The following is a 25,361-nucleotide window of genomic DNA, read 5'->3' as shown; positions in this document are numbered from 1 at the left end:
TGGTTCCAAGTTTCGTATTTCACATATTATAAAGATTCTGCTACTGGCCGCGTGCGGTAGCCGCGCTGTTTGATGCGTCTTGTCACAATTCGCGCGGATCCCGCGGCGGAGGTTTGAGTCCTCTCTCGGGCATAGGTATGTGTATCGTCGTTAGTGTAAGTTAGTTTAAGTTAGATTAAATAGTGTGTAAGCTTAGGGACCGATGATCTCAGCAGTTTGGTCCCATAAGACCTTACCACAATTTCCAAAATTTTTTTCTGCTACTGTGTAGGTACAGTGATGAAGTGCACTACTGACCATTAAAATTGCTACACCAAGAAGAAATGCAGATGATAAACTGGTAGTCATTGGACAAATATATTATACTAGAACTGACATGTGATTACATTTTCACGCAATTTCGGTGCATAGATCCTGAGAATTCAGTACCCGGAACAACCTCCTCTGGCCGTAATAACGGCCTTGATACGCCTGAGCATTGAGTCAAACAGAGATTGCATGGCGTTTAGAGGTACAGCTGCCCATGCAGCTTCAACACGATACCACAGGTCATCAAGAGTAGTGACTGGTGTATTGTGACGAGCCAGTTGCTCGGCCACCATTGACCAGACGTTTTCAATTGGTGAGAGATCTGGAGAATGGGCTGGTCAGGGCAGCAGTCGAACATTTTCTGTATCCAGAAAGGCCCGTACAGGACCTGCAACATGCGGTCGTGCATTATCCTGCTGAAATGTAGGGTTTCGCAGGGATCGAATGAAGGGTAGAGCCACGGGTCGAAACACATCTGAAATGTAACGTCCGCTGTTCAAAGAGCCGCCAATGCGAACAAGAGGTGACCGAGACGTTAACCAATGGCTCCCCATACCACCACGGCGGGTGATACGCCAGTATGGCGATGACGAATACACGCTTCCAGTGTCTTGCAAACGTCCCCATCTGTTGACTCAGGGATCGAGACTTGGCTGCACGATCCGTTACAGCCATGCGGATAAGATACCTGTCATCTCGACTGCTAGTGATAGGAGGCCGTTGGGATTCAGCACGGCGTTCCGTATTACCCTCCTGAACCCACCGATTCCATATTCTGCTAACAGTCATTGGATCTCGACCAACGCGAGCAGCAATGTCGCGATAGGCTACAATCCGACCTTTGCTAAAGTCGGAAACGTGATGGTACGCATTTCTCCTCCTTACACGAGGCATCACAACAACGTTTCACCAGGCAACGCCTGTCAACTGCTGTTTGTGTATGAGAAATCGGTTGGAAACTTCCCTCATGTCAGCACGTTGTAGGTGTTGCCACTGGCGCCAACCTTGTGTGATTGCTCTGAAAAGCTAATCATTTGTATATCACAGCATCTTCTTCCTGTCGGTTAAATTTCGCGTCTGTAGCACGTCAACTTCGTGGTGGAGCAATTTTAATGGCCAGTAGTATATGAATGATCTTAGGGGTTTACTAAAAAATGAGCATGATGAAACAGTTTTTATCTGATGCTGAGAACTATTGTACATTTGTACGGAATTATTTGCAATGGGCCTTTTATAAGCCCCTATTGACTGGACATGGTACATTCCTTTTTGTCTTCCATTGAAAAGACAAAGGCAACCTCCTAATACTGTGCTGGACATAGTCCGGCTTGGTCAGCAACTCTACGTGAGTTGGAATCAACAGGTCATTGGAAGTCTCCTGCAGAAATATTGAGCTGTACTGTCTGTATAGCCGTCCAAAATTGCAAAGGTGTTGCCGACTCTGGATTTGATGCACGAACATACCTCCCGATTATCCTCCACAGAACTTTGATAGGATTCATGACGAGTGACCTGGGTGGGCTAATCATTATCTAGAATTGTCTACAACGTTCTTCAAACCAATCGCATACAACTGTGGTCCCGTGACATGTAGCATTGTCGTCCTTAACATTAAGTCCACGGATGATTGCAAATAGTCTCCCAGTAACTGAAAATAACCGATTCAAGCCAATGATCGGTCGAGTTGCACCAGAGTATCCGAACCCTACCATCAGCTCTCACCAACTGAAATCGGAACTAATCTGAACAGGATACGGTTCCACGTCTAGGGTTCAACCGATGTGGTCACGAGCGCTGCAGGCAATATCTTGCTGTTAACAAAGGCACTCGCATCGTTCCTCTGCTGACATAGGCCACGAATGCCAAATTCCGCTGCAGTGTCCTAATGGATACGTTCGTCGTACGCACCACATTGATTTCTGCTGTTATTTCATGAAGAGCCGTCTGCCTGTTAGCACTGACAACTCTACGCAAACGCCGCTGGTCTCGGTCGTAAAGGCCGGCCGCGGTGGCCATGCGGTTCTAGGCGCACCAGTCCGGAGCCGCGCTGCTGCTGCGGTCGCAGGTTCGAATCCTGCCTCGGGCATGGGTGCGTGTGATGTCCTTAGGTTAGTTAGGTTCAAGTAGTTCTAAGTTCTAGGGGACTAATGACCACAGCAGTTGAGTCCCATAGTGCTCAGAGCCATTTGAACCATTCGGTCGTAAAGCGAAGGCCGTCGGCTAATGCGTTGTCCATAGTGAGAAATAGTGTGTGATATTTGGTATTCTCGGCACATTCTTGAATCTCGGAACATTGAATTCCCTAACGATTTCCAAAATGGAATATCCCATACTTCTAGCTGTAACTACCATTCCGCGTTCAAAGTTTGTTAATGGATGTCGACAAGTGCTCCCTTCGAAGGAAGCACTCGTGAATTCACAACATCCAGAAACATATGGCCCCAGTACGACAGTATCGATTATTTTTTAGAGCTGAATACGAGTCCTGAAGATGGAATAATGAACTGCCGAAACTGGTGGCGAAAACAAAATAAAATAGCTTCTCAATTGCACGGCTGTTGGGCGAATTTTATTCTTAAATAAAAAGTTCCTCTCGGCTCACTGGAAGGAATCCTGATTACGATGATGATGATGGTGGTGGTGGCGCAGAAGTAACTCGTCGGCCGCTCAGGACGCATTTAGACGTCCATAACACTGTAGGACAACGCAATCGGCGCGGGTATATACCTCCACAATATCAGGGGAACGTATTGATGGGACGCGTATGCAGGTCCACAACAGCGAAATGGTTAAGGGTGGCTGGGGCTCCGAAACGCCGCGGAAAGGCCCGGCAGCGGCCGGCCGACAGGGCTGCAAGCTGGAGGCGACCTTGCGGCTGCGCCCCTCCCTGGCGCCGAGCGGCCGGTCCCGCTGCCGTGGCCAGCTGGTGGCTTGGGCCGGTGGTGGGCAGCGGCGCGGCGGCTGGCGCGCGGCCGGCGAGCGCTCGGCAGTCAGTGTGAGCCCGCCGCGGCCGTGCCATGCTCTGGTGCTGCTCCCCGTAGTGCGAGCAGGCGACGCGAGGCGAGGAGCACCAGCAGCGCCGGACAGCGCACGCCACGACGACATGAGGCCAACCCTCGTCGCAGCCGCTCTGCCTCTCCTGCTGGTGAGTCACCATCTCTCGTCTCCTTATACTCGACAGCGACATCTCTGACGTTTCTCCACCGCCAGCGACTAGCGCTGTCAAAATACCACCCTGCACCAAGCGGAGTCCGCCACAGGGTAAACCTTTGTCTTAAATTTCTACGGACGTTATTTGATGGCCGCTACAGTATTAAAAAGTTTTAATGAAACAATACAGAGTATGCTGCAACATTCACCTGCTACCCATATCCTATTACCACGACGCGTTTCGGCAGTATGGTGCCATCATCAGGCACATTTGCTATTACTTTTATATTTGAATTAACGTGAAGTGAGGTCCGTTTCCCTTGCTGCGCGTGCCAGTGAGGTTGTGTGTCGAAAGAGACACCTGTTCGGGAAGATTAACGTTCCGTAGTGTGTACATTACATAATAAGCACGTTTAGCCATTTTGCTAGTGCATTTGCTTACGTTTTTGTTGGTAATTTCGTTGTCTGGCACACCGAGCGCAGTAACAGGTACACTGCAGCTTAATATTTTCACAATCATTTGTTTACATCAATCCAAAGAGTCATAAAAACTAAGATAAACTAGTTTCTATTCCTTAAATAGAAGTATGCAGTGAAGATGAAACATTTAGATCTATTTATGTGATGATGAATAGTAGATGAGTATCTGATAAAGACAATTTTTTTCAATGAAGTAGACATTCAGCATTGGAGAAGCTTTTGCGAAAGTCAATATTATTAGCTTCAAGTTCATGTTTGACAAAGCCATTCTTCCTGGCGAAAATTCAGAAAATTTGCTAAACGGCTATTATTTTCTGTTTTCTGCTGACTTGTGTCCACAGTCCTGCACTTTTAAAAATCATAGAATATATATATTCACCATGATTGAGGATTCGCCTTATTGTGTAATTTTCAAGCGATAGCTTACTATGAAATGTGTCAATGCATGTCATTCCTTTTAAAGAGGACACTATCCTCATGTCAAACGATGTTAACATATTCCTTGTGCATTCCACGGCAGAACTCTTCGTCATTTACGTGAAGTAAAGCGCCAAACGGCTATTATTTTCTGTTTTCTTCTTACTCGTGTCCAGAGTCCTGCACTATTTGAAAAATCACAGTATATATATATATATATATATATATATATATATATATATATATATATATATATGATCGCGGTTTTGCATTATTGTGTCATTTTCAAGCGATAGTTTACTATGAAATATGTCAATGCATGTCGTTCCTTTTAAAGAGGACACTATCCTCATGTCAAACGATGTTAACATATTCCTTGTGCATGCCACGGCAGAACTCTTCGTCATTTACGTGAAGTAAAGTGCCAAACGGCTATTATTTTCTGTTTTCTTCTTACTCGTGTCCAGAGTCCTGCACTATTTGAAAAATCACAGTATATATATATATATATATATATATATATATATATATATATATATATATATATATATTCACCATGATCGCGGTTTTGCATTATTGTGTCATTTTCAAGCGATAGTTTACTATGAAATATGTCAATGCATGTCGTTCCTTTTAAAGAGGACACTATCCTCATGTCAAACGATGTTAACATATTCCTTGTGCATGCCACGGCAGAACTCTTCGTCATTTACGTGAAGTAAAGTGCCAAACGGCTATTATTTTCTGTTTTCTTCTTACTCGTGTCCAGAGTCCTGCACTATTTGAAAAATCACAGTATATATATATATATATATATATATATATATATATATATATATATATATATATATATATATATTCACCATGATCGCGGTTTTGCATTATTGTGTCATTTTCAAGCGATAGTTTACTATGAAATATGTCAATGCATGTCGTTCCTTTTAAAGAGGACACTATCCTCATGTCAAACGATGTTAACATATTCCTTGTGCATGCCACGGCAGAACTCTTCGTCATTTACGTGAAGTAAAGTGCCAAACGGCTATTATTTTCTGTTTTCTTCTTACTCGTGTCCAGAGTCCTGCACTATTTGAAAAATCACAGTATATATATATATATATATATATATATATATATATATATATATATATATATATATATATTCACCATGATCGCGGATTTGCATTATTGTGTCATTTTCAAGCGATAGTTTACTATGAAATATGTCAATGCATGTCGTTCCTTTTAAAGAGGACACTATCCTGATGTCAAACGATGTTAACATATTCCTTGTGTATGCCACGGCAGAACTCTTCGTCATTTATGTGGAGTAAAGTAGCACTGCATGTGATAATTGCTACCGAATCCACGCCATCTGCGCACGTAATTTCTACGGCGCGCCCACCAAGTGTTGCACTTCACAGCTACGTCGACAACTACGTCAGCGTCATTTGTCAAAACTGCCAGTGGCCATACCATTATGCTGTCGGCCAGAATGACATAAACCGAGTGACGGAGAGGGGGGAAAACATTCAATGATAAATTTTTGGGCTACACGTAACCGAGATTGCTTGGAACATCAACTGGAAAAACGAGTAACTCTAACTAGTCACTTGTACTGACCTTCCCGCTAGGCGTTTCAAAGAGTAATGCTTTTGTCATCAAGAGGGCGTCAAAAATTCTTACCTACTAATTTTGTGAGCAACTTGTTATAGTATCATTTAAGTTTTTACGTATACCGTGCACCACATTCATGACAGCTAGACGCGACATGGAAGATGTCAGCAGACTTACAAACATGTCTATATCATCGACATTTATGTAACTGGATTTCTTTACTCAAGTCATATCACAAAGTTTGATAAATATAACGCAGACCACAAACTGATACCGGTGGTTCTTCGTATTAACGGCTGTACCATGATTCAATCGGCCGTGGTGACACTGTGTCTTGCGATAACCGAAGTAGCGCGGAAAATTTTTAACTGTAAATAAGGACAGTTTAGGTTAGGCTTAACCTTCATTGCTTTTATTATTAATTGTCGATGAAAGTATCCGTAACGAGTCACATTTACTAATCTTTCCATTTGGCGATTCGGAAAGTGACAACTAAATCGTCAGTTGGATGTATTTAAAGAAATAAGTCAAGAAAATTTGTACGTACGACTTTTCTCGGCAGCCTGTGGTACAGACTGGGCACACTCCATAAAGGCAACAGTATGACCGTCTTGTATCGAAACTCTTTCGTTGCGTTTTCAGCCTTGGATCGCAAACGTACTTATCATAACCGGTCTCTACTTGTTTGTAAGTCATTATCAGATGGTGTGCTTAAAAGAAAGAAACTGGATAGTTAAATACTAGGAAACTCAATTTCAAATCAAACTAGCGTCAAGACCAACAAAATTACAAATCTAACTTCTTCAAGTTAGTTTGATTTGCAGTTTCGTTTTCTAGTATTTTGGTACCCTATTTCATCTTCCTATTTAAACACAGCAACTGATGGTAACTTACTTAGGGCTCTAAACCGGTTACACTGCTATCTGTGTGACAATAAAAGAATGTGGTAGTTTAGTTTAGATTTTTTCCATGTCTCGTGGACCATGTTCGAGGCATCTCGCTAAAATCTGCATCGTCTCATAAAGTTTACAAGTAAAACACAATTTCTCTGTTATATCATAGCTGCATTTATGTAACTACATTTTTTATAGTTCTTCACCTACAACAAAGATTGACAAATGTAACAACCGTGTACAGGAACCATCTATTCAGAAATCCATTTGTGAAGCAATACGAGTTGCCAAGCTTGAAATCAGTGTCTTTTTAAAAATTTCATTGTCTACCAGCAGATTTAATTCACAAGAGATGTGGTCTTTCAGTGCTTGTACAGAAAATATTCGTAGTGAGATGCAAATACGACTCGGAAAGCAGCCTGTGACATCTGGAAGACAGGGTCATAGATCGCCCAGAACAGTCCCACGTAGAAACCACCTTTGACTTTTTACTTTAAATAAATACACCTGAAGATTGAGATGCAATCCTTCGAAACACCTAGGGAGAAAGTTAGCTATTTTCAACTCAAAAGCACCTACTACAATGTGAAACACTTACGTAGGATCCTGAAGGTTGCAGAGTGTACCCAAAACGCTTTGTATCAATTCCACTGCGTTACAATATTTAAAACCTGCATGAAGCAATAAGTATTACGCTAGTTTCGGGAAATTCTTATTTATTTATTTCAATGAAATCGAAAACAGTGACAGGCTGTATAACTTCAGTAGGCGATACTTTTCTTTTTTCGCTAGCATACCTGAGTTCAGTTGCATAATTCCGCACTTTAAGACTGATTAATAACAGACATCGCACCTCTCTATTGCCTCTTCCTCTGTGTAACACTTATCTGTAGCTCAAGGAAGACTTTTTCCATTCATGCATAGGTCGACCCTCCCATCCTTTTCAGCGATCCTAACGTATTGATCGCCCCAGAATTTTTCCTTTTTGTATACGATGTGGAGATTTACGATTTTTCGTTCAAAGACATAATTCATTTAATTGTTTCTTTGAAATCACAAACATCACGTGCAGTGTTTACTTACAACGTACCATGAACTGCTTAAGGCGCGCTTACATTTAGTAATGCGTATTTATCGAAGACAAACGTTTACTATTCCTTTTTTTTTTCTTCTTTTTATTTTCGAACGTGCACTACTCGGGAGTATGACGTTACCAATGAATGAACATTCCAGATTTACGTGACGGTTCTGTTTCAAGGCATTACTCTCACTTTGTGTCAGTATTGTCTACTGATGTACTACGTTTTTCTTTCAGTGTAATACCTGAACTATTAAGAATTGCACCTCGAATGCTGGCCACATCGTTTTAGTCAAATGGAAACTAAGAATTTTTAGATGTTGCACAACGTAAAAGAAACAGAAGACTATTTCTCAGAAGTGTACTGATCTTCTGGACTTAGTAGTCAAACAGGCGGATATGGCGAAATTCACGTTTAGTGAAAAACATCTTGACAAATGAGACGCGCAAAATCGCTCAGATATTATACGTGTCAGCAGCAGAATATACCACGACAACTGCCACCCGTGTAACATTTTAACATTTCAGAGCAACTGGATGAGGCTTGCTCATGGCGCGACATGGACGAGCATACCAGAAAAGGAATATGCCCTTGAACTTGATGCGTGGAAATGCTGATGTAACTCCAACAGTACAGCTAATGTCAAATTACCAAATGTTTGGCAATGGTCTATTATAGTCTACTAATTTATTAAACGGTCTTAACGATTTGCTGAGTTTATGTGTCAGTGCGCGTCGACGAAATTTTCATTAAATTTGTTTTCGAAATGGTCGTTTATGTCTAAAAAAGTGAAGTGAATCTCAAAACCGTAGAATTTTACTTTGTCACTCATTGAAACGTTTCGTAGGAAAAGTGTCATCCTTTTTTAACTATAATTTAGGAAATGTTTTTGATAAGGAAGAATATAAACAGCGTAATTCAAACCTCAATCGTGTAAACTTTATTCTATGAGTTATCGCATCTTAACCGTTCGTGTATCGTGTAATCTAAGGTGGAATCTGGGGATCAGCCTGGCATTTGCCTAAGCGAGCATGGGAAAATACCTAAAAACCACAGTCTGGAGGGCGGTATCAGGCCACTGTTATTAATCCGCCGCGCGTTTTGAATCTGCGTATGGCTCACCTCCCTGTCTCGAAAGCTAGGGCGTTGCGCCTTACGCTATTGGAGCAGATCGGAAAAGACTTAAGAATTACACCACTTAAAGGCATGGTGAGTAGAGAATCGCGAGTTGGATAAAAGGGAAGCAGAGATGAGATTATTGAGGAGATTAAAGCGTTATACAAAAATCTGTGAAGTGAGGTACCTGCTTCTAATGAGGAAGCATCTCGATTGCAGAGATAGGCGGAAATACTATGTGAAGAGAACGAATTACTGAAGACTACAGGTGATGATCATGAACTGCAATCCGAAAGAAGAGTCACAGGTCGAGCAAGGAAAATGCGTACATAAAATTCTTAGAGATGGAGCAGACAGATGTAAGACAATGAGGACGACGACCTACAGTTTGCAGATTCCGTTCGAAAAACCAGGTACTCCGCAGAATGGCTGGCTCTGAGCACTATGCGACTTAACTTCTGAGGTCATCAGTCGCCTAGAACTTAGAACTAATTAAACCTAACTAACCTAAGGACATCACACACATCCATGCCCGAGGCAGGATTCGAACCTGCGACCGCAGCGGTCATGCGGTTCCAGACTGAAGCGCCTTTAACCGCACGGCCACACCGGCCGGCTACTCCCCAGAATGATTCACTAATAAGTGCCCTTAACACGTTACACACCACCGCGGACAAAATGAAAGCCATTCGTTTGAGACTGAAAAGATATCACACAGCGCATCGTTCCGCAGATGGGAAAGCTAGCAGGAAACAGAAAGTTCCTTTGGCGTTTGACGGACGAAAGATAAAGGCAAACTCCAGAGGTCAGAGTTGTCAATACGAGGCGCGTGCTAGGAAATTACACGCAATTGCCGACATAATCGCTCTTTCACTTGTAACGAAAGAGGTTATGAAACGCGGTGTCGCCGGTTTGGAGGACCTGGACTACGCTGCGCTACTTTCCACAGCCGCAGTTGTCCGGCCGGCAGAAATACCAGCTGCGACAACGCCCTTGCAGCAGCCTCCAACGCAGCCTGGAGCGACTGCTGAATTGTGCTGAACTGTTTTCGCACTTATACTTACGAGGATCCCTACAAAAAATTTCCAAAGCTAGGGACACGGTGTCGAACGAAAACCGTCGAGTTTTTACCCATGAATAGTACCATAAGAAACCCATCGCACTCACAAAAGCGTGAAAGAAAAATGCCGATACCGTGAGATATCGCTACTTATCTTTGAAAAAAGATACATTTTTTATTTAAATCCTTCTTCCGTCCACGTCCTCAAGTATTTACGTTTGATCAAAAAAATGAAGCACGTAGGAGGAAGAAACGAAATGAAACTTCGTGGGGAGAAGTTATGCAGTTTATTTCACCGATTACAAAATCGACTCAAATTAACAAGGCATTTTGCAGTATGAAACCACTTTATGACGTTGCACCACCATTGGCCTCATTCAGTTGGGAAAAGTGTCATAAAGCCGTTGTGTTCTCTCCTGAGACCAGCTGGGCAAACAGTGATGTAACTGGTCCTTAATATCGAAGTTGCTGACACTGGGACGTTGTTGACTTTCGAATTGGTCCCACACATGTTCTATTGGGAACAGACCAGGATTTCCAGCTTCTCTTCGAGTACCTCAGCATAACGAAGATACTTCATAGAGACGCGTGGCAAAAGTAGACGTGCAATGTCCTTTTGGAAAATGGCACCAAGATACTGTCGCATGAGAGGTACCACGTGAGGACGCAAGACGCCCGGTACGAAATGGTTCAAATGGCTCTGAGCACTATGGGACTCAACTGCTGAGGTCATTAGTCCCCTAGAACTTAGAACTAGTTAAACCTAAGTAACCTAAGGACATCACAAACATCCATGCCCGAGGCAGGATTCGAACCTGCGACCGCAGCGGGCTTGCGGTTCCAGACTGCAGCGCCTTTAACCGCACGGCCACTTCGGCCGGCTCGCCCGGTACGTTGTGCAGTCAAGAGTTCCCTCTATCAGTACCCGCCTTGACCTGAAGTCATAGCGATGGCAACCCACAACAAGACATCTGTGCCTCTCGTAAACGAGAATGAGACCTCTCCCCAGATCGCCGCCATAGCTGACTTCCACCGGAGGTTGGAGCCCGCCCTCGAGCATCGGTGTGTGTGTTTGTTCTTACCATAAGTTAGTTTAAGAAGTGTGTACGTCTAGGGACCGATGACCTCAGCAGTTTGGTCCCTTATAAATTCACACACATCTGAACATTTTGAGCATAGCAGAAGACCAAGTTTACCATGGTAGTGCCGAATCGCTTCTCATCTCTGAACACACTGGGACCCAATTAATCACCAGTCCATGCCTTCCGGTCACGGCACCAGTTCAAACGAAACCATTTTTTGTTGTGGTGTTGTCACCAGCCTTAGCATGAGACGGTAGTACCCTAGTCTGACGGCTGCTAGCCTCTGAACAATGGTGCTGGATGACACAATGTTTCAGGGAGTCCGTTACTTGTTCTGACTTGGCAGGGGCGGATTTGAAGTGCTTGAAAGATGCTTTGTGCGTAATATGGCGAACCTTCCTTGTGGTCGCCTCACACGGTGGTTGGAACCTCGACAATGAATATACCTGCTCGACATGGAGCCCATCGTCAGGGTACTGTCGCATCCGAATGCCCTACAGATCTGCACAATTCGACTATCGGTCAAATGAAGACCCACAGTGAGCACCCTTTCAAACTCTGCCTTGTGCTGATGACGCTGTCTCAGACTTCTACACGACATCCCAGTGTCCTTCCCAATGATCGCTCCACAATGATGCTTTTCTCGCTCTACACAAGACGTCTCAAACCTTTTGGGTCAAACTGAAACGGGTGACACAACCGACTATTTTGACATAGGTTAGTTGGTTGAATAGGGGTAGCGGACCAAACAGCGATCGGGGTAGCGACCAAACAGCGAAGTCAACGGTCCCATCGGATTAGGGGTGGATGGGGAAGGAAGTCGGCCGTGCCCTTTCAAAGGAACCATCCCGGCATTTTCTTGAAGCGATTTAGGGCTCAAATGGCTGCAAGCACTATGAGACTCAACATCTGAGATCATCAGTCCCCTAGACTTAGAACTACTTAAACCTAACTAACCTAAGGACATCACACATATCCATGCCCGAAGCAGGATTCGAACCTGAGACCGTAGTAGCAGCGCAGTTCCAGACTGGAGCGCCTAGAGCCGCTCGGCCACAGAGGGCGGCGAAGCGATTTAGGGAAATCGCGGAAAACGTAAATCTGAATTGCTGGAGGCGGGATTTAACCGTCGTCCCGCCAGATGTGAGTTCAGTGTGCTAACCACTGCTCCACGCCACTCGGTTTGAGATAGGGAACCAATGTTCGAAAATGTACATTTATTGTGTTATGGACGTGTACAGCGTACACCGCATGAAAAGAGCGTAACTCAAAGTGACTGTTCAAACTAATTACCGCCAGTCTCAATGCCTACATGGCAACGTCACATGAAGTTCTGCCGCAAACTTCTCAAAGGTCTCTGTTGTCTGTTGTAGCGAGAGACATGCAGCCTGGACCGTAGCAAGCAGTACTGGTTCAAATGGTTCAAATGGCTCTGAGCACTATGGGACTCAACATCTTAGGTCATAAGTCCCCTAGAACTTAGAACTACTTAAACCTAACTAACCTAAGGACATCACACACACCCATGCCCGAGGCAGGATTCGAACCTGCGACCGTAGCAGTCCAAGCAGTACTTCATCTGTTTACACGGGGGTTTAATATACGAACGTCTTGATGTAACCCCAGAAGAAAAAGTCCAGAGATGTGAGATCCGGTGATCGCACTGGCCATGGTCTTAGGACCTCCCCCTCCAATCCAACAATGGGGTTATGTGCTGTTCATGTGCACGTGAACAATAACATCGTCTTGAAACCACGTCCTTTCGCAGACAACAGAGGTTACAGTCTCTAAGAAGTACGCAGCACGCCTCGAAGGAATAACAGGTAACGTGAACCAGTCAACAAGGTCCTGTTAAGTGATATTCGCTCAGATGTAGCGAGAAGTCGCTGTGCATGACAGTTTAAACACTCGAAGGATGACGCTGCGCCGACAGGGAAACCCGAAGATGGGTAACGCAGAAAAACAACACGCAGCGAAGCAACTGACGCCACCACAGAACCAAGTGTGACCAACACTAAGGGAGCAAACAGGGCCATTTCTATCGTTCTGTCGTTTGACCAACTAGAACAGTATTCTAAGCAGAATTTAACCACCAGTCTTCTACCTCGGTTCATAAGGCGAGTGAATCAACCTCTACAGCCGAGGTTGCTAAGATAGGCCTCGAATCGGTGGTATTTGGCTATAAAATCGGTGATAGGAGACATTTTCAGCATAGGTATCTGGCCAACAACGGGTGCAGAGGCAATGGCGTTATGTACCTGATCACCAGACTTGGTGCATACGTCCGCGATTAAATTGCAAGGCACTCCGCAGCGCCTCAATAAGTGAAGTCATTTGAATCGTCCGTCGGATGGGGACGTCAAACTCGGCGGCCCCTTTGGTGCTACTGGGTAGGAATAGGCTATGTGGTGGCTTCCTTTTACTCGTCATCACCATACAGCACAATATATACTCGCAAATTACAGTCACCTACACTCATCAGATACACTTCGCTCAAAACTCTAATTTCAGAGTGGAAAGAGACCAATGTGTGCAGGTGCGAATCCAAGCTCATGGGTGTCATCAGCTCCAACACACTCCAACGAACATTTTGCACAAGACATTTATATGTTTACAGTCATCATTTTCTAAATATATCGGCTGACTTCTGGAGAACGAAGTGGAAGACTAAGAATATAGTAAATACCAAAAGTTTTTGCAGAATTACAAGCTGTGTTTAATACATAAAACTTTTCTGCTTCTTGTCCACCCACTTGTGGGTGGCCGTACCACCTGAACGCTTGCAATCCAGCCAGGAAAATGAGGACATGCACAGGTTGGCAATGGTTGCTGCCAACAACAAAACCGACATGGTTCGCGAATCCACTGGTAGAACGTGCAAACCACAGGAAGTTGAGTGTGACGAGACAAAAAGTGAATGACCGTGCATTAAGACTGACTTTCCCAAATGTACGTGGGAACTGAAGATAGAGACAGCATTCCACCATTATATGCTCCTGTAGCCACAGTCTGCAGACCTGTGTCGGACGTGTGATCATAGTAGTAGTGCTAAATGTAACACTGACAACGATGAGCGCGAGGCCTACGAGGAAGACAGGCTGCGGCGCGTACGTCACGAAGGTAGTCCTGCCATCTCTCGTTCACTCAAATCACTAGGCAAACTACGTTTCTACACCTGTTAACTCATAACTAGGCGTGTCCGTACAAACGAAAACTGAATCTTCTACTGGAATCCGTTATTACGGAATCTTCCTTAGTCCTATAATGATGCGAAGTCCATGGGCCTACTTATAATTTTTTACGGCTGTACTGCCGTACAATAAAATAAAATCTGTTGCATAAGGCATGTAATGAGTACTGTTAAGCAGATGAGACTAAATGCTATAAACAGGCCGCTATACCATTTATATCGAGTATTGATCTTAAATTAAATTTTGCTGTAGTACTGTTAAACAGTACGACTTCATAATAGCAGATTCCAATGGAAGATGCAATTCTCGTTAGTGCTTACACGCCCAGCTGCGAGTTAACAGGTTTAGAAACGCATTTTGTCTGCTGAGCTGAGCTCAAGCCACTGTACTGTGCTTGGCACTACTAGTCATTCACTCTCGTGTTCCACTCACATATGAAGTAAGGGACAAAGGACTGTCTGTATGCCTACGTTAGAGCCCTAATTTCTCTCAGCGTGCCCGATGTGCTTTGTCAGCAGTAGAATCGTTCTGCAGTCAACTGGAAATGCCGGTTCTCTAAATTTTCTCAATATTATTTCGCTCAATAGAGCTTCCCTGAATTAAAGTCGTACCATCTAGGGATTCCCATTTGAGTTGAGGAAACATCTCCGCAATGTCTGCTTGTTATTCGTACCTACCGGTAAAAATCTAGCGGTCATTCCTTTGAATTGCTTCGATGTCTTCCTTTAATCCAACCAGGTGGTGATCCTAAGAACTCGAGCAGTAGTCAAAAATGGGTAGTACTAGCATTCCACATGCGGTCTCCTTGTGGATGAGGTACACTTCTCTAAAATTCGTGAAAAGTCGACAGTTCACCCTCCCTGCTGCCGTCCTTACGCGCTATTTTTATTCTGTATCGCTCTGCAGACTTACGGCTAGACATTTAATCGACATGACTGTGTGAAGCGAGGCAGCACAGTACTAATGCTGTGTTTGAACATGACGGGATTGTTTTACCTCTTCATCTACATTAACTTAGCTGCCGTTCATCAGACCAACTAGGAACCGTGTCTAAGTAATCTTGTATCCTCGTACAGTTACTCAACGAAGACAGCTTCCCGTACTCCACAGCATCATCAGCAAAATGGCTCCTAGCACTATGGGACTTAACTTCTGAGGTCATCAGTCCCCTAGAACTTAGAACTACTTAAACCTAACTAACCTAAGGACATCACACACATCCATGCCCGAGGCAGGATTCGAACCTGCGACCGTAGCGGTCGTGCGGTTCCAGACTGTAGTGCCTAGAACCGTTCGGCCACACCAGCCGGTGCATCATCAGCAAACAGACGCAGATTGCTGGTCACACTATACGTCAGATCAGTTATGTATACAGAGAATAACAGCGATTCTATCGACCTTATCACACACTTTCCTGTGGCACACCCAACGGAGACCGATGAACACTCGCCGTCGAGGACAATGGACTGGGTTCTATTACTTAAGAAATCTCCGAGGTAGTCACATATTTGGGAACCTATTCCATATGTTCGTACCTTCATTAACAGCCTGCAGTGGGGCACCAGTTATCTATCACTACTTCGGAACCTACCCGTTTCCCCCCATCCATAGTTCGCAGGACGTCATGGGAGATAAGGCCAAGTTGAGTTTCGCGAGAGCGATGCCTTTTAAGTCCGTGCTGATTTGCGGACAGAATCTTTTTCGTCTCACGGAACTTTATTATACACTCATGCTCATAAATTAAGGATAATTGCAGAATGTGGTGCCACACAACGTGACACTACACAAAACTGGCGCTAATAGCATAGGCACATAGGGAACACACACGACACAGATCTGTAAGTCCACGGTATTGGTGATAAGTTGAGAAAACCGTCCCGAAACATGCGCTACAAAACGCCACTGTTTCCTGCGCATGTACCACGATATCAATATGGGATATTATCACGATGCACACATACACAGGCCGCACAACGGGTTAGCATACTCTGGATCAGGTGGTCGAGCAGCTGCTGGGGTATAGCCTCCCATTCTTGCACCAGTGCCTGTCGGAGCTCCTGAAGTGTCGTAGGAGTTTGTAGACGCGCAGCGATACGTCGACCGAGAGCATCCCAGACGCGCTCGATGGGGTTTGGGTCTGGAGAACAGGCAGGCCACTCCATTCGCCTGATATCTTCTGTTTCAAGGTACTCCTCCACGATGGCAGCTCGGTGGGGCCGTGCGTTATCATCCATCAGGAGGAAGGTGGGACCTACTGCACCCCTGAAAAGGCGGACATACTGGTGCAAAATGACGTCCTGATACACCTGACCTGCTACAGTTCCTCTGTCAAAGACATGCATGGGTGTACGTACACCAATCATAATCCCACCTCACACCATCAAACCACGACCTCCATACAGGTCCCTTTCAAGGACATTTAGGGGTTGGTATCTGGTTCCTGGTTCACGCCAGATGAAAACCCGGCGAGAATCACTGTTCAGACTATACCTGCACTCGTCCGTGAACATAACCTGGGACCACTGTTCCAATGACCATGTACTGTGTTCTTTATACGAGGCCTCACGGGCTCTCCTGTGGCCAGGGGTCAGTGCTATGCACCTTTCAGGTCTCCGGGCGAATAAACCATGTCTGTTCAGTCGTCTGTAGACTGTGTGTCTGGAGACAACTGTTCCAGTGGCTGCGGTAAGGTCCCGAGCAAGGCTACCTGCAGTACTCCGTGGCCGTATGCGGGCACTGCTGGTGAGATATCGGTCTTCTTGTGGTGTTGTACACTGTGGACGTCCCGTACTGTAGCGCCTAGACACGTTTCCTGTCTGCTGGAATCGTTACCATAATCTTGAGATCACAATTTATCGCACACGGAGGTTCCCGTGCTACGACCTGCTGTGTTTGACTACCCTCCAGTCGCCCTAGTATTCTACGACTCATAACGTCATCAATATGTGTTCTTTGAGCCATTTTCAACACACAGTCACCATTAGCACGTCTGAAAAGGTCTGCACACTTACTCGCTGCACCGTACTCTGACATGCACCAACACATCTCTGCGTATGTGGACAGCTGCCAGCGCTACTGTGCGACGACCGAGGGTCAAATGCACCGCATGATCATACCCCGAGGTGATTTAAGCCCACAAACCGCCCACCAGAGCGTTGTTTCATCATGTATCAGCATTATCCTTAATTTATGAGCATGATTGTATTTATTATATTCAGAATATGTTCAAACATTCTACAGCTATCAATAAACTATCAATATTACGGCCAACGCTGACCTTCCTTCTGATTTTAACTCTACAGCAAACTGATGCCTAGGATATTGGTCTGTAATTTATAGGTTCGGTTTCTTTAACCTTCTAATAAACAGAAGTTACCTGCACTTCTTTTTCCAGTGGCTTGATCTTTACGGTGAACGAAAGGTTGACGATAAATGCAAGCTAAGTATGAGGCCAGTGCAGTAGAGGTTCTAAAACCGAATTGTGATTCCATTCAGACCTGAGGACTTATTTCCAATCAATTCTTTCAGACGCTTGTTAAGCTTGAGGTATGCCAATTAGCTTGTTCTCGTTGTGGGACTCTGTGCCACAATCAAATGACGCTGTATTTGTACTTCTCCTGCGTGAATGATTTCTTAAACGCGAAATTTATAACTTCAGTTTTCCTTTTGCTGGCTTCTGTTGCCACACGACACTGGTCGACGAATGACTGGACAGGTGCCGTTGACTCGCCAGAATTTCCTCTGGTAGGTGACAAGATCTTTCCCCAAGGTATGACGGTGGAAATTACGATGTTGTCAAGATGGTTCGAGATTGTTTCTTTCACAGCTTTTAAATTAGTGACTTGATTTATATGTTCCATGCGTTTCTGAACTTCTCTGACAAATCCTTTTCAGTTCGTGTTTTTCTCTGAGTTGTATTCTCTTGGAAGTTATACCAAATCGAAGTATTAAGCACTGAAGTAAACAAATCATTATTTTTAAATATTTTATAGTTTTTACTGTTAAAATCCTAGGAATTTGTGGTGCGTTAAAAGGGGGCAACGGCAAGTTTGGAAAAACAAAACTGACTTGGAAAATAATTCAAATGGCTCGAATCACTATGGGACTTAACATCTGAGGTCATCAGTCCTCTAGACTTAAAACTACTGAAACCTAACTATTCTAAGGACATCCCACACATCCATGCCTGATGCAGGACTCGAACCTGCGACTGTAGCAGCAACGTGGTTCCGGACTGAAGCGCGTAGAACTACTCGGCCACAGCGGCCGGCGGAAAATAATTCATGAACTTTAAAATGACAACCCAACCGACATCACCCGCACCTGGGGTGGAGATGTAAGTTGGTTGCCTATGTTAAGTTGCATGAAGTATTTTCCACATCAGTTTTGTTTTACCCACCCTGTATTTGTCGTTGGACTGGGGGAGAGGCGGAAGAGGTGAGTGGGAGAAACAGTAAAAAAACTTGGATTCCCTGCGGAACCGATCCTTGTATCCGCGCCTCAGAGGTCTTCCAGTCAACTCTTTCTCAGGACACACAAGTCTTATTTCAGCAAGGAAAGATCCCATTGAGTGGTACACGTAGACAGGGAGTGTGTTACACTGTTTTCTGTTTTGACTGAGACTGGTCGTAATTAGTAGAATCCAAGAATCCACGACAGATGACCTCAAATGTTCAGTCCAATAGTGCTTAGAGCCATTAGAGTCAAGAATCCACCTCAAAATGATATTTCGAAATCGATAGATTGTAAAACTATCGTCAATAAATACATCTGAAAAAAAGATCAGAAATTATTTTCGTCAGTATTGAAAAGCTGACATAACAAGGCAATTGGTGTGAACGTAACGTAGGTATACAGTAGGCTTCAGGTGGAATAGTAAGTATTTCAGTAGGGGATGGGAGTATACACAGTTCGGATAACACATTCGACGTGTATCTAATTGTCACTTCTTACAGAGATAAGTTTTCATTTCGCGTGTTGGTACTCAAATCGCTGTGGTTTAATTTATCGATTGTGTTTCTTGTTCTAGTTTTGAAGCTGTGCTTGAGTTTACGTATTTGAATTTTTCAGCTGTGACTGTGGTTCAAAAGGTAATCAGTCGACTGGACCTGTTATGTTACAGCATCGTCTTATAGGACTCCATCGTGTAGACTTTCTTGAAAATAATGTTCCAGCATTTTGGAAGGGGTAGCAGTAGCTACAAGAATGGAAATGTTCTTGCAGCGTGACGGGGCCTCTACACATTCTAGTAATCAGATGACAGACATGTCATCTAAACCTAACATCCCCCGGAAGATGAATCGGCAGAAATGATCACGCTTCTTGGCCAGCAAGGTTCCTGGAGCTTTCCACTTTACATTTTAGCCTGTGGGAATGGTTGAAACGCGAAGTTTACAATGAAAAATTAAACGCAAGAGACAAACTGATCGTTAGGATTACAAGTAGTGCTGCTTTCATAAAAGTTCATCAGGAGAAGTTCGGAAGAGCTACACATCGTGTTGTCGAGCGAATTCGAAAGTGCATTGAAGTCGGAATAGAAATTTATGAAAATCAACTTCTAACTTAATCATCTGCTTATTGCTTAACACCTTGTGTGAATATTTGTATGGGTTACGTTCTAACAGGCGTATGTCTACAACCAATAGAAAAATCTGACACATGTATGAAATGTTTCATTCAAATTAGTCTTTACTGCACTCCGTCTTCAGGCCACGAGTGGCCTACCGGGGCCATCCGACCACCGTGTCATCCTCGGTGGAGGGTGCGGATAGGAGGGGCATGGGGTCAGCACACCGCTCTCCCGGTCGTAAGATGGTATTCTTGACCGAAGCCGCCACTATTCGGTCGAGTAGCTCCTCATTTGGCATCACGAGGCTGAGTGCACCCCGAGAAATGGCAACAGCGCATGGCGCCGTGGATGGCCACCCATACAAGTGCCGACGACGCCCGTCAGCGCTAAACTTCGGTGATCTCACGGGAACCGGTGGAGCCACTGCGGCAAGGCCGTTGCCTAGTCTTTACTGCCACCTCCCAAAATATTTAATATTGCTCTCGCAACGCGTTGTATACGCCTGCACCGTTTCGTGGTCATATGATTGAAGTTCAAAATTTGTCGCCTGCACGGTCACGTCACGCTCCTCTTCTGGTGCCCGCGGCTGGCTGTACTGTCAGTCAAGTGGGGACACTGGACACTGGAAGTGTCCTGAAGAAGATCGCAGCCGGGTAGGCCTAAAAGGGTCGGCTATTGGAGAAGAAATTTGAAGAGGACATGACACGGCCTTGGAGCCCACATGATCTTGCAGGCAATGAGGTACAGATGCGACTGGAGCCCTGATGTAGCTACTAGTATCTTCTTTGGACTATTCTGGTGCCCGTTGCTGGTTGAATCGTAAGCCAAGTGGAGACACTGGAAGTGTCCTGAAGAAGATCTCAGCAGGGTAGGCGTGAAAGGGTCAGCTATTGGAGAAGAAATTTGAAGAGGACATGACACGGCCTTGGAGTCCACAAGATCTTGCAGGCACTGAGGTAAGGATGCGACTGGGGCCCCGATGTAGCTGTTTGGGTTGTTAGTCACTTGTCGTTGGTTGTAGCGACGTGACAGGGCATCCCTCATCGACCCGTCCTCTTACGTGGCCGCCAGGTTAACGTGTCACCTCGGCTCAAGGTCGCGTCGTGGACATGAGGCCAGGTGCAGTGGAGGGTCAGACGGAGCCGGTGCAGTGGGCGCCCGTTACCGGCGAACCTTTGCGCCTAGCAGTCCGCTCGGTGCGGCTGGTGGCTGGTGGCTGGCCCACTGCGAAAGTTGTTCCAGTTCTGGGCCGCAGTTGCGCACTACCTGGGCGCGCGGCGTCACGTGACCGCCGCTGCAGCCCGACCCGACCCGCTCCGCTATAAGGACGCCGAAGTCGCCGCCTGCTCGTTCACGGCTCATTCAAAGTAGCCAGCTGAATAGCGGTGGAATTGGGTGTGGACTGTGTCATAGCTCTGCTGACGGCCTGCTCCTTACCTACGCAATTTCGAAAAACGCCGCTGCGAGTGGCAAACCAACGCACCACACGTTATATTATCAATTTATTACGACCAGCTTACAAAAGTCGTTCTACACAGTGTTGTTCATGACCTATTTTATTTTTTTACTCTGTAATTAATCGATAAATCCGAGTATGTGTTCAATTAAGTAATTCAATTTTTTCTTCATTTGTTTTACTATTCTTTTCTTTAGTCCATTTCTCCAGGGTGAACGTTAAGAAAAACTGACAAAAAGCAGGGACGGGTTCCTGATTGGAAATGGAGGAAATTAGGTCCTATGAACATGGGTGCGGAAATGGACGGTGTGAGTGCAACGACAACAAATCGTCCCGGAACACAGTTCAGAGCTACAGGACATCCGCGTCACAACAGATGTTCAAAGCGGCTTCCATGGAATTGAAGATGACAGGGATAGTCGCGGTTGTCATGCATGATAGACATGACCGTACTTTGGCTTACACCATGCTGGCGAGCCACTTGCCTGGAGCTTGTACTAGGGTTCGTCTCAAGAACCTGGTCCTCCAAATCTGGTGGACGCACAGTCCGCCGCCTCCCTTCATATTAGTCTGTCTGAAAGGACTCATAATCACACGAACGCCCGAAAAGTGCTTGAAATGTTGTTTGATGTATTTGGTGTCTGTTAGGGTACTCGCTTAGGTATAGCCGTGCTGCCTCTCGATCCTTTCCGTCTCCTTGCCCGTCCACAAACATCATCTCGGCTCGTTCCCAGTATCAAGACAGGATCATTCTGCTGCTTGCAGTAAACTGCGTCAATCACACATCCTGCAGCACACAAGGAACACTTGGCACGTGACCAGACATCATTCCTCACCGCCATCTACCGTGGTAACGATGCATTTCCCAACACTTGTTCACAGGGCCTTTTTTCCTCTATTTTCAGTAGGGAGTCCGTCCCTACAGTTTCTCTGTTTTATTAATGTTCACCCATTATGTTGGTTTACCAGCAGGACCGGCATAGAAACGAACATCAAGGAAAGAACTGCAGTACGAACGAAATGCCTGCATTCCCTCACGGAAACGCTCACCTCAAAATCAATATCTGCGAATACTAAGATGAACATATATAACACAATGATATGCCCAACAGTCATTTACGGTTGAGAAATCTGGAGCGTCGTTAAACGATAAAAGGAAAAACTACTAATATTTGAAAGACGAGTAATGTGGAAGATACGGGAACCGATCTTAGATAAAGGAGAATGGAGAGGGAGGAAGAATGAGGAAATCTACCTCTTTCTGTAACAACTAACAATACTACAAAATCTAGAGAGCAAAAGAATCCAGTGGGCATGCCGTGTAGTGTAACCCGTATGCCAAAAGAAAGACGGGTGAATAAAACGCTTGAGGGGAAACGAAACTCCAGACGCCCCATAGGACAACCAAGGCAGTGCTGAATGGACGATTTGGCGAAGGACTTTGCAGCCCTAGGGACTGAAGACACCTGGAGGGACCGAGCCCAAAATAAAAAGGAATGGATGCAGTGTGTGTAAGCGGAGTGTCGTCTGCAAGGCTTGTGACCGCTTGATGTGTATGTTTCAAACCCTGTTTCAGGAAGTGAAATAAGAATCAAATTTATCTAATCTTTATCCGACCAGTAGCGAAAGATTAGCTGTTGTGTTCCCTGCCTTAGGATAGAGTGTTTGAAAAGGAACAGAGAAAACCACTATTGTCAGATATTCATTGTCTTGTTGCTCACTGTATTGCGAACTGTCGTTTCGGGACGCGAAATATGTGGGAATCAACGCCCAGAAGGTAAGGGGTGATTTAATCGACGCCTTTATGCCGCCGCATGAGCGGCGGTGTGCCTGTAATGTTTTCCTCGGCTACCTATAAGAAAATTGCATGATTTCAACGCTGCACGTCGTGATTCTCATTTCAGTAGCAGAAGCGTCAAAAGAAGGGGTGAAATGTGGCTAAGAAGGGGTGCGACGACCTTCTCATCACGTGGCATTGGGCATAATTATGGTGGTATTTGGTGCCAATGTGACGTCATTAACCTATCTTATAACTCACATGAACTTCTACATCTACATATGTACTCCGCTAGCTACCAAGCGGTATGTGGCGGAGGGCAATATTCGCGCCGAAGTCACATTCCCCCCCCCCCCCCCCTCTGTTCCTCTCGCGGATCACGCGAGGGAGAAAAGACTGTCTGAACGCCTCAGTACGAGCTCCTATTTCCCTTATCTTTGAATGGTGATCATTGCGCGATTTGTAAGTTGGTGGTAATAGTATATGCTCTACATCCTCGGTGAAAATTGGATTTCGGAATTTAGCGCGCCGTCTATCTGCAAGTGCGTCCCACTTCAAACTTTCTAAGAGATTTGTTACGCTCTCGCGATTGGTACATGTACCAGTCACGAATCTTGCCGCTCTTCTTTGGACCTGCTCAATCTCTTGAATCAGACCCAACTGGTAAGCGCCCCATACAGACGAACAATACTCCAAGACTGGATGAACTAACGTATTGTCAGCTATTTCCTTTGCTGAAGGACTGCATCGCTTCAGGATTCTACCAATAAATCGCAGTCTAGAGTTCGCCTTACCCGTTACTTGTGCAATCTGATCATTCCATTAGAGATAATTTCGAATAGTCACACCTAGATACTTGACGGACGTTACCGCTTCCAAAGACTAGGCATTTATTTTGTACTCGTACATTAATGGGGATTTTCGCCTTGTTATACGCAGTACGTTACACTTACTAATATTGAGAGATAACTGCCAGTCATTACACCACTCATTTATTTTCTGCAAATCCTCATTGATTTGTTCACAACTTTCGTGTGATACTACTTTCCTGAAGACTGCAGCATCATCGGCAAACAGTCTCAGGCCGCTGTCAATACCATCAACAAGATCGTTTATGTAAATCGTAAAAAGCAGAGGACCTATTACGCTGCCCTGGGCCACATCTGAAGCTACGCTTGTTTCTGTTGAATTCACCAGGTTTAGGACGACATACTGCTCCCTGTCTGATAGAAAACTTTCTGTCCAACCACATACGTCATCGGATAGAGCGTAAGCGCGCTCTTTTTGTAGTAAGCGACAGTGCAGAACTGACTCGAATGCCTTTCGAAAGTCGAGAAATATGGCATCAACCTGTGAGCCGGTATCTACAGCCTGTTGTATATCATGCACAAAGAGGGCCTGCTGTGTCTCGCATGACCGATGTTTCCTAAAACCGTGCTGGTTTCTGCAGATGAGCTTCTCAGAGTCTAGAAAGGTCATTATGTCTGAACACAAAATATGTTCCATGATTCTACAACAAATCGATGTCAGTGAAACTGGCCGGCAATTATGTGCGTCCGATTTTCTACCCTTTTTATAGATTGCTGTGAGCTGGGCCTTCTTCCAGTCCCTTGGAACTTTCCGCTTTTCCAATGATCTGTGATAAATAATGGATAAGAATGGTGCTATATTTGTAGCATAGTCAGCATAAAATCTTACGGGGATACCGTCTGGGCCAGATGCCTTCCTGGCGTCTAAGTGTCTTAACTGTTTTACAATCCCAGACACACTAAACACTATGTCAGCCATCCTTTCGTTTGTTAGATAATTGAAAGGGGGAATGGTGCTGCAGTCCTCTACCGTAAACGAGTTTTTGAAAGTTAGGTTCAGAATTTCGGCCTTCTGTTTATCATCATCAGTTACATTACCCGTACTGTTAGCAAGAGAAGGTATTGAATTATTTGTAGCTCTGATTTGAGCTCTGATCTTTTTTTGCGCAAATGTCGACTCTTTTCTGTTTGAACCGTCGCCGAGCCCGAGGGAGATGTCGGAGAGTGCTGCGCTTTTGCGCCATTACAGAGGAGGATTGTAGGTTTGAGCCAAATTTCGAACTTCTTGCTCGCAGTGGGGTTTCGAAAAAGTGAGACTTTAATTGTGTTGCGTAGCGTTGTTTATAACTGATGATT

The 25,361-nt window shown here is 45.0% G+C and overlaps 1 protein-coding gene across 1 annotated transcript in view; it reads left to right on the top strand.

The window, feature by feature from the left end:
* Positions 1-3,310: 3,310 nt before the first annotated feature.
* The window catches only part of LOC124596009 (flocculation protein FLO11-like), a 487,257-nt gene continuing 465,206 nt past the window's right edge, over positions 3,311-25,361 (top strand). The window contains exon 1 of the mRNA XM_047134962.1: positions 3,311-3,454. Within this exon, the coding sequence (XP_046990918.1) occupies positions 3,413-3,454 (42 nt within the window). The 5' untranslated portion in view covers positions 3,311-3,412. The remainder of the gene's footprint in view (positions 3,455-25,361) is intronic.

Source organism: Schistocerca americana, chromosome 2 (assembly GCF_021461395.2).
Source record: "Schistocerca americana isolate TAMUIC-IGC-003095 chromosome 2, iqSchAmer2.1, whole genome shotgun sequence".
Taxonomy (NCBI): Eukaryota; Metazoa; Arthropoda; class Insecta; order Orthoptera; family Acrididae; genus Schistocerca; species Schistocerca americana.
Note: the sequence above shows the minus strand (reverse complement) of the source record. Positions and strands in the feature narration are given on the sequence as shown.